Source organism: Phalaenopsis equestris, unplaced genomic scaffold (genome assembly GCF_001263595.1).
Source record: "Phalaenopsis equestris unplaced genomic scaffold, ASM126359v1 Scaffold000032, whole genome shotgun sequence".
Taxonomy (NCBI): Eukaryota; Viridiplantae; Streptophyta; class Magnoliopsida; order Asparagales; family Orchidaceae; genus Phalaenopsis; species Phalaenopsis equestris.
In genome coordinates this window covers 890,800-900,980 of record NW_018164474.1, presented here as the reverse complement: position 1 = coordinate 900,980, position 10,181 = coordinate 890,800, and the positions used below count along the sequence as shown (strand labels likewise).

At 40.0% G+C, this 10,181-nt stretch overlaps 1 protein-coding gene across 1 annotated transcript in view; it reads left to right on the top strand.

Annotated features, from left to right (window-relative positions):
* The first annotated feature begins 861 nt into the window (after positions 1-861).
* The window catches only part of LOC110018706 (type II inositol polyphosphate 5-phosphatase 15-like), a 34,100-nt gene continuing 24,780 nt past the window's right edge, over positions 862-10,181 (top strand). Inside the window, exon 1 of the mRNA XM_020716115.1 lies at positions 862-2,045. Within this exon, the coding sequence (XP_020571774.1) occupies positions 974-2,045 (1,072 nt within the window). The 5' untranslated portion in view covers positions 862-973. The remainder of the gene's footprint in view (positions 2,046-10,181) is intronic.

Genomic DNA, 10,181 nt, shown 5'->3' with positions numbered 1-10,181 from the left:
GACCAAATATGAACACTATACTTATCCCTTTTTTACTAATTGATCTAATTTGACTATATTGTTCAATTAGACAAAATCAACCTCTAAAGTAATCCCTATTGACCCGATCATTTAATGGCTTGACCTTTGGACTATTAGTGTCGAGTAAACCCAAGAGACCTACATGATTCTACACAAGTCTAAAATCATGTACAAGCTTAGTCAACCAAACAAACCACGACAAATATCCACCTCAAGAGCTTAGGGTAACTTATTCCAATAGCTTAGAGTTAGGGTAGACCATTAACCAAAGGTTAGAGATGTAATAAAAAATAATCAAATTTAATGCGATAAACCAAATCCTAAGGTAGGATCATGCTAGAAAAATTTGCATACGTAAGACATACGCGGAGTTGCGTATGTCGGAGGTTATTCAGAGGATATTGGGGGGTTATAGGTAGGTTAATGAGATGTTACAGGGGGTGTAACCTACCTATAACTCCCCAATATCCTCTCAATAATATCCAACGTACACAACTCTGTGTATATCTTACGTACATAAATTTTTCTAATCTTTGTCATGATTATTCTATATGATAAAAGCCCAATCGCCAGCACATCATGAATACCTCATCAAGTTTGGATATCAACAGCGGAGATTGCGTAGAATGTAGCTGGCGCCAACAACGATCATATGTTCATTCGTGGATCAAACGTCTCGCATAGAAGATTTCTATACGGGCGATCCTTAGAAAAATAAAATGAAGCGGTTGGTGGCGGGGAGCGCTTCCACCCCAAACTCCGCAGAATTTGCCCGCGTTTTCGGTGCTAAGCTTTCAGCCCTACGTGGGACCCTGTACCCGCTTTTTCATTTCGACGCCTTCTCTTCCCGATAATTACGAAGGGGCCCTACGCCAGACCCCGATTGCAATTAAAAGGTTGCAGAAATATTCTTTGTTGGAATCAGACGAGGGAGGACAGGAAGAGCTCCGCGATGGAGGAATGGAAGGAAGAAGACGGCGGCGACGATACATTCGCCGCAGCGAGATCCGGCAATCATAACCTCCCACGAAAAGTGCAGTCCTACAGCCAGCCACTGGGCCGAGATGCGACACCCGCAGGCTCCGTTTCCAAGTTTAACGTAAACCGTAAGCACAGTCTCGATGAATTAATTAATCCCTTCTACGTGAATCCGTTCGCCGGCAATCGTGTAGCCGATGCCTCATTGGACGGTACCAACGCGGGCCGATCCCTCTCGTACCCTCACCACTTGGTCTCCCCTTCGTCTTCCGGCCAGCACAAGCAGTCCAATTCCGTGGAGGACATTCGCTTACAACATCCTCACCTTCCCCCGCCTCTTCCTCCTATTTATCATCCCATCGGCGGCTCTCTCGGCAGCTCCGTCCCCTTCGCGCTCGACCTTCGGTGCGGGAGCTATGGGAGCTCCCTTTCTGAAAGCGACGAAACCCTCACACTTGAGCGCGCCATGTCGGAGTTCGGTGGCGCACCTGGGACGCTACCAGAGTTCATGGGCAAAGGCGGAGGTACCGGGATTTTCCGCTTGCCGTTCCGCGCAGCGGTGCACCCCAGTCGGCCTCCGGTGCTTGAGCTCCGTCCGCATCCACTCCGGGAGACGCAGGTGGGCTCTTTTCTCCGAACAATGGTTTGCACCGGCACGCAGCTTTGGGCGGGCCAGGAAACTGGATTGCGTTTCTGGAACCTCTCCGAGGTATACGAAGCTTGGAATGGTCGGCCAGCGAAGAAGGGGGACGAGGCGAGCGCCCCATTTTACGAATCCGGCCGTACTTCGCCTGTGGTTTGTTTGGTGGCTGATGCGGCGAGTGGGTTTGTGTGGAGTGGACACAAGGATGGAAGGATTAGATCATGGATAATTCCAAAGTCGGGATTGGAGAGTTTTTCAGGGGAAGGTGCTGAGTATGAGGATAAAAGATTTCCGGAGAACAGCATTGCTGCAGGATCTGGTGATCCTGAATCGCTTTTTAGAGAAGGTCTCTCATGGCAGGCGCATCGCACCCCTGTGCTCTCTATGATTATCACTTCGTATGGTAATCTAACTTTAAGTCTGTCACCTTTTGTTTCGTTTTATTTTTTCTTCATGTTATGTGTGGTAGATAACCCCACCCCTTCTGCTCTCATGGGTAACATGGATATCTCAGCTGTGGATCCTTGATAAATTTCTCTTCATTATTTTCTTTAGCTACTATCTGCCCTCTATTTATTAGAATTTTACGGTTGAGATTTTCTGTAGAATTTTGAAATGGGTAAAAGATTGCATGAACTGGCGAAATGTACAGCTTGTTTGGTATTAGAGGCAAACATCTTGATTTCCTTCTTGGTCATTGATATTTTGCAAATATTTGACAGATTAGTTAACATGATTTCCCAGCGTCATGAAACTCTCATACATGTTTATCGAGCAAGCGTACAACGTTGTCTTCATGTGTTGTTTTTTTGTGTTATTTGATGTTTGGAGGTGTATGGTAAAACAAGTAGGATTGGTCCGTTATGCTTAAATAAATCTCTGTAAATTTCTTGGCGTCCATTCTATTGATTGGTTACCTTTAAGATAATGTAATTACCTGCTTTGTTGTGAAACTTGATCCTATAGTGTAATTCGGTGATTTATCTAGATGTCGTTATATAGGTTTTGTATACATACATATCTATATCTATCTATATAATATATAGATATATATATATATATATATATAGGTATAGATATGTACATATACATACGCATACATATGTATATGTTATGTACATGCATATATATACATATGTATATGTGCATATACATATATGTGTGTTTGTGCATGTGTGTGTGTGTGTGTGTATACATATATATGTATTTTAAATACGTGTGTGTCTTGAAAATGTTATTTTATTGTTGCAATTAATAGAAGAAGATAGAACTGATAGCATTACTATTTATGTGTGTTTTTTATTCACTTGCATCTTATCTAGCCTCTTTCATGTGTTTATTACATAATTTCATTGTTGTTTTTTTAGTAGAATATCTAACTACAATATGCTTTGCCAATGTTGAAAGACAAACTTCTTGTCTTCATTAACTGAGATTTGGTGCTTATAAGTAGGCATACAAGATAAATTCGAATAAATAGGTTATAAAACATGATGCAAATGTCTCCTTAATCTTGTACTTTCAAGAGATTGCAACTTTTAATCTAGTAATTTTCTACAATAACACCTCCTACCTGTTTGGGGTGCATATATTAATAAATTATAGCTTGTTACAAAGATTGAGGAAAAAAAGTCCCATAACTTTGTTAAATATATTAACAAACAATTCTTCAACATCAATGTGTGGAGTAATGTTTTTCTTTGGCATGATTGCTTATATGATGAATTGAAAACCTACTTTAATTTGCTTAGTTCTTTTATTAAAGATAGAGTTGCTTGCAATAGTTGCTTAATTATAATGACTGAGGATGGTGAACTATGTAATAGGAAAGCCAAATTCTTGTAGAAGAGTTTTGACCCACATCATGTCGCAACCATAACATGCCATAACTTTGTTCGACAATTAATTTAGCTACCACTATGTACTTCTTACTTTTCTAGTACATGAGATTTTCACCCACAAGACATAATATCTTGAAGTAGATTTTCGATCCTCAATAGATCCAACATAGTTTGATATGAATAACGCTCGATCATTAAATGACCATGTATCTGATAGACTAAATCTTCTTTTAGGGATCTTTTGATATATCTTAAAATTCTTAGGATAATTTTTTGTTATAGTTTTTTTGCGTTTTGCGTTTGCTAATTGAGCACTTCAATACAAAAGATATATTAGACCAAGTGATGTTTATATTAATAAGTTTGCCAATAAGGCACTGATAATGGAAATGATCTTCATAGCTATCATCATTCCTGGATAATTGCCGAGTTGTTAGAGTTGTTGTACTTGTCACCTAAGGGGTTTGTGTCTTCTAAAAGGTCCATGGCATATTTATTTTTGCGATAGAGAAATGCTTTTCCTGCTTTATATGGATTCCATGCAAGTAAAATATTTCATTTTCCCCAGATCTTCAGGAGCATATATTCTCCATGTTTAGTGATGTATAACACATCGCTTCCAATGAGAAGAATGTCCTCAATATATATAACTCTGATCACTATGCTCGAGGAAGAGTACTTAAAAGATAAAGTGATCAACCATACTACTTTGTACCCAATTTAAGCAAACACCTTACAGAGTTTGCAAACCGGACGTGTGGACATTACTTCAATCCATTTATAGCCTTTCAAAGTTTGCATATCTTGTTTTTTCATTGAGCAACATATCCAAAGATTGCTCCATATAAACTAATTGGTAAGGTCTCAATAGAGGAAGTCATTACTGACATTTATTTATATCACATGCCATCCTTGATTAAAGACAACAAATAGAAGAAGCAAATTGTATTCAATCGATAAATTAGTGAAAATTTCTTAAAGTAGTGGATACCCTAGATTTAAATATGTCCTTTTACGACTTTTTGAGCCCTTTTGTGATTAATAGTCTTCAATATGGAACTTAATAGTGAAACCACTGGATAAGAGATATGTTTGACTCAAAGGAGAATGTGTAACTAATTTCAAATTATGATGATCAATAAGAATGCTACTTTTATCATTAATAGTTTGCTTTTAGTTATTGGTAGGGCCTCTTGGTGTGTTTTGTGAATAAAGACGATGAAAGAAATTGAGAGATGGTTAAAGGGCATAGAAAAATTATTGTGGATAGTTAGTCATTTATGTTTTTCCTTGTGTAGTGAGTCTTGTATTTGCTCTTTTTGTGTCGAGAATTGCAATATAAATCAATTCTCATGCCATTATAGCAAATTTGGGTCATTGAGTGCAAGTGTCATCATCTTCTTGACATTGCTTGTATCTTAATTTTTGAAATTCATGTTTCTCGCCAATTTTGATATTTGATGTTTAATTCATGTTAATCAATTGGGTCCTTTACTATTTTAGGTGATATTACATTCTATATTTCTTATCTCCATGAATTTTTTTTTTTCACTTAACCTTTAGTGGCTTTGGTTGTGATTTGTGGCTACTCTTTTTACCAAATTTATGACACATTATCCCATCGTACCATTCAATACTCCTTTTTTGATTATTATCATAATCCTATAGATATTTGATATTATGATATTACTACTAGAAAATTATATCTTTGATGGTGCTTTCTTTCATGATCATTCTCATACTTGGCTTCCACTTCATCTTCTACAAAACAACTCAGGACTTGTTCCAAGCAATTGATAAAAAAATACAACTGAGGAGATGAGAAGTAAAATGAGTAGAAGATTTATAGGGATAAAGATTATAAAATAGATTGGTATCTTTTAAAAAATGTGGATGACAAATATTTGATTAAAATACATCCAAGAAGAATAAAATCATCAAAATTGGTGTGGAACATGAATGCCAAATATAAGATATGCGTAACAGTTAGAAGTTGATGACACTTACACTCATTGACCATAATTTACTAATAATATTGACATGTCAATTAATGTATAATGCAATTATGGAGAGCAAAAATTAAGTTGTATAAATTTGAGAATTTTTATTAGTGATATAAGATTGTGCTTACATGCATATAGGGGTTGTCAATATTAGACTCGACTTAAAAAATCTGACTCAAGTTTGACACTAACTCTCTGAGTTTGGATTAACTATAAAATATTTTAGTCAAGTTTACTTTAGCTTAAGTGACTTGAAAAAAGTGGGCTGTTTTAAATTTTCGTTAACCAAAAAATGCTTATTTACATTTTTAATGAAAAATTCATATGAAATTGTTTCTATTTCTTTTTTTTTTTTAATTTTTTTATTGACTTTTGGTGTCCAAATCCAGTAATTTTGTCCATTTTATTTTGAGTTGTTACTAAAATGTCAGAATTAAATACTTTTTTTTGTCAATTTAGGTTGGGTTTGCGTGGACATTTTTTACCAGTTTAATGAAAGGATTGAGTTTGGGTTGATTGGATTTGTGTTGGGTCCTTGTTGGGTTAGATTTAGATTAGACTCATGATGACGTGGGAGGTTACTGCTCGCAGTACTGTAGACGTATTACTGTAGCTACTATAGTAACTGCGGTCCCCCTTTCCTATTTAAACTCTTTCATTTCATTTGCTTTCCTTTCTTGATGATTTCTCATTATAATTCCTTTCTTTCTCCACTTCTTTCCTAATCCTCTCCTTGCCTATTAATATCTCTTTCTTATTCTATTCTTTACCTATTTTATCTATTAATCCCCTCTATATATATGTAGTTTTTTGAGGTTAGGGGGGCTTTTATGAGTGCAGATTTCTGAGTGCTGCCTTAGAGGCCCGACGATGAGAAGGTGCTTCGGCTGTAACTCGTCCGAGGTGGTGACCGTCTCCAAGGGTCTAGGTGGTGGTTCCGCTATAGCTCGACCCCTACAGGACATTTATTCTTCCACGGCCTCTCTGGCCTCGTTTCTAGTAGCCGCAAACAACCTTTTGGCTACTGTCCAGACCATGCCATCTTCCTTCCGGTTGCTGTGCAGTCCACGTCATCTCTCTTCTGGGTGCTTCCCAGCGTTTCGATTGTTGTCCAGACTACCTCCCGCTGCTGCCCAACCACCAACATATGTTCCAGTTGTTGTCAAACCCTTCAAGAACGCCGCTTCTGCCGTCCAACCACAACCCTCTTCCACAACCGCAGCCCCTCCCCTATGGCTGCCAACCATCATCCAGGTCTCTTCTAGCAACTGCAACATTCTCTCAGCGGACGTTCTTCCCTTCTGCCACCTCCCCTCAACCATAGCCATCTTCCATCAGTCGCCAACCCACCGTCTAGCAACCTCCGTGCTCGTTATCACCCGCGGATATCTTTTATTGTTTATGCTGTTCGTGTTTATTTGTTGTTACTTCTTGATTTTAAAGTGTCATGTTTGTAATCCGTTTGGAATTCATAAATAATATGTGTTTCTTTTATGGTTTGGGTTTTCCTCCTATATCATTTGGGGAACTGTAGCAGCGATAATACCACAAACAAGTTACTGTAGCTGCTACAGTAACTGAGGTCCTCCTTTCCTTTTTAATCCCTTTTCTTTCCTTTCCTTTCCTTTCCTTTCCTTTCATTTCCTAATGATTTTCGACTATAATCCTTCTCTTTTTTATTTAATACTCTCCTTCCCTATTATTTCTCTTTCCTATCCTACTCTTTACCTATTTTATCTGCTAATCCCCTCTTTATATTAATGCTGCTTTTTGAGGTTAGGGGGAGTTTTATGAGTGCTACCGTAGAGGTGTTCTTCTCCTCCGAGGGCTGTACCCAACGACGAGAAGGTGCTTCGGCTGTAACTTGTCGAGATGTTCTTTGACTTTAGCTTGACACCGACAAGATATTTATCCTTCAGCAGCCCCTCTGGCTCTGTTTCCAGCAGCCGCAAACCACCTTCCGGCTGCTGTCTAGATCACGCCATCTCCCTTCTGGCTGCTGTCCAGTCCACGTGGTCCCTCTTCCGGGTGCTGCCCAGCCTTCCGGCTGCTGCCATACTATCTCCTGCTGCTGCCCAGCCATAGATACATGTTCCAGTTGCTGTCCAACCTTTCAAGGATTATTGGTCCTGCTGCCTTCCAGCCCACAACCCTCTTACAACAACTGCAACCGCTCCCTTACAGCAACTGATCACCTTCTAACCCTCTTCCAACAACCGTAGCCCCTCTTGAACGGCTGCCAGCCACCATCCAAGCCTCTTCCACCAACCGCAGATATCTCCCAGCGGCCGCCCTTCTCTCCCGCCACCTCCCCAGCCGCAGCCGTCTTCCATCAGTCGCCAACATGATGATGTTTTCCAAACTCATAGGCACAACAACAACAACAAGACTTTTATCTCACCCATAAGTAGCACACCCAAATTCTAAAATAGAGGATAATACATGTGTGAAGCTCATTAGATGTTGATGATGATGATGCCCTGGATGGTAGTGCCATTTACAAGGGAAATTGGAGGCAAGGCAGTGGAATCAACAACATTGTCATAATAAATACTACTAACTTCAACATATCCACTAAATGTCTTCTTTGTGCTGAGATCTTGAAAGATAGCAAGTTCGATAACTTCTTACCGAATAGTTTTGAGTCTAGGCTAGACAATCTATTGATTGGAAACTTCGGAACTTACAGTCAAGATCAAGGAGGAGGAAAGATGTGCATATCCTTTATTCGATTGTGAACTATGGAACTTACAACCAAGATTAAGTAGGAAAGATGCGCATATCCTTTATCTGAGACAAAAGAGAACAATCAATAACAATTTCAGGTTGGATAGGAGTTGCCCTAAAAGATGAAAATAAGAGGATAGTAAATTCAGAGAATGACGTTGTATATGATACTGATTCAGATTGCTCAAGCAGATGATCATAATCTTTGTAAGAGAGAGTAACATATCTAGATTACCATCAACTACTTCAAAATGTAGAGACTGTTTAGCGTTAGGGGTGGGAAGCAAAAAGGAAGAGAGATTTGAGATAAAGAATAGTCATTATATTAAGAATAGTGGCTCCATTTAGATCACATACCCTAAAAAAGATGGGTAGAGAGAAATTTGTCAACAAATAATATGTCATTATGCTTTTGCTAGAAAATCGTGAGGTTTGTGATGTGAGTCATAAAAAAATGTGAGAATAAGTAGAACGTGTGCCATGACTTCAGTATGTGAGCGAGTGCTGTGTGCTTGACAACATGCAGTTTTTGAGTATACATGTAACATGTTTCTTATGAGAGTTGTTGGCAAGCACTGACGAGGTGGGTGGGGTGTGGGCAAGCAGAGCTATAGGCAGGCATGCATGTCAGCGAGTGGGCAGTGAGAGCATGTAAACGTTACCCAATACCATGTTAAGCGAAAGAATCCTTGTTTTTCTTGATTGAGATTAGGTGCTTGTAAATAGGCATTTAAGGTAAATAGAGAAGGAAACAAATAAGCGAACATCTTCAATTAAGTGAATATAAAAGGAAACAAATAAGCGAACATCTTCAATTAAGTGAACATAAAAAAAAAAAACACTATATAATCTAGTACTTTCTAGAGATATCACCTCTCAATCTAATCATTTTCCTGCAATAACAGCATTTTTAACATTGGAGATATATAAGCCTCCGCTGAAGATGACAGAGCCCTCGCTGTGTCTCTTCATTGGTAGGCTGACGCATATTTCTCCTTGGTGGCATAGTTGACGGTTTGGGATATGCGGAAGGAAATACAAAGGAGGAACAAGGAAAGAAGTGAAAAAATAAATGAAAGAAAAAATTTTGTGTGGTGGGTTGGGTAGGGGCGGATGCTCGAAACGCTAGGACGGGACTAGGGTTGGGCTAGCTCTGATACTAAATGATACCGGAGTTAACCAAACTACGATGCAACACACGAATTTATTAATAACTTAAAAGGACAGTTTTATTGATGACGCAAAAAGAAACGAAAGACACCACATAAATCAAAACATAAAACGAACATTACAAACAAAGACTCAACAAATAAAGACACAACAAGCTCGAGTAGGAACTCCGGAGTGGAGGTGTAGGCTGGTGGCTGCGGTGAGGCCGGATGGAGGAAGATTGTAGGTGGGAAAGTACTTGCTGATGTTTTGAGGGTGGGACAACAAGGTAGTGATAGTGGAGGCGTCAACCCACAGCTGGAAGTAGAAGAAAGTGACGTCGGTGACTGGAATATGGCTTAGCAAGGAAGGGGAGCCTGCTGTAGGTAGGGATGACGATGGGTGGCCATCTGGAGGCAGGGAGCAGAGGAGGTGACTTGTTGGGTAGAGGAGACTCACGGTGGCCTGCAGAGGTAGGGGAGCAATGGGGTGGCTTGCAAAGGTTAGAGAGCTGGGGTGGAGGCTGCTGGTGGTGTAGGAAGGATGTTGGTAGTCTGCTAGGATGACAGAGACCTGCAGCCTGCTGGGTGCAGGGAGAAGGCTGGGCTGGGGTCTGCGGGGGTGCAGGGAGGAATCCGGTGTACACCGATAGACATCACAGGTACCAGCGGATGCGGGGGCAAAGGGTAGGAGCGGTGGAGGCCTGCTGCAGGGCTGGAAAGTGGGCGGATAGCAGCAGAAAGAATGGAAGGGTAGATAAATATCTCGTCGGGGTCGAGCTACAGCCGGAGCACCGCCCGGACCCGTGGAGATGATCAC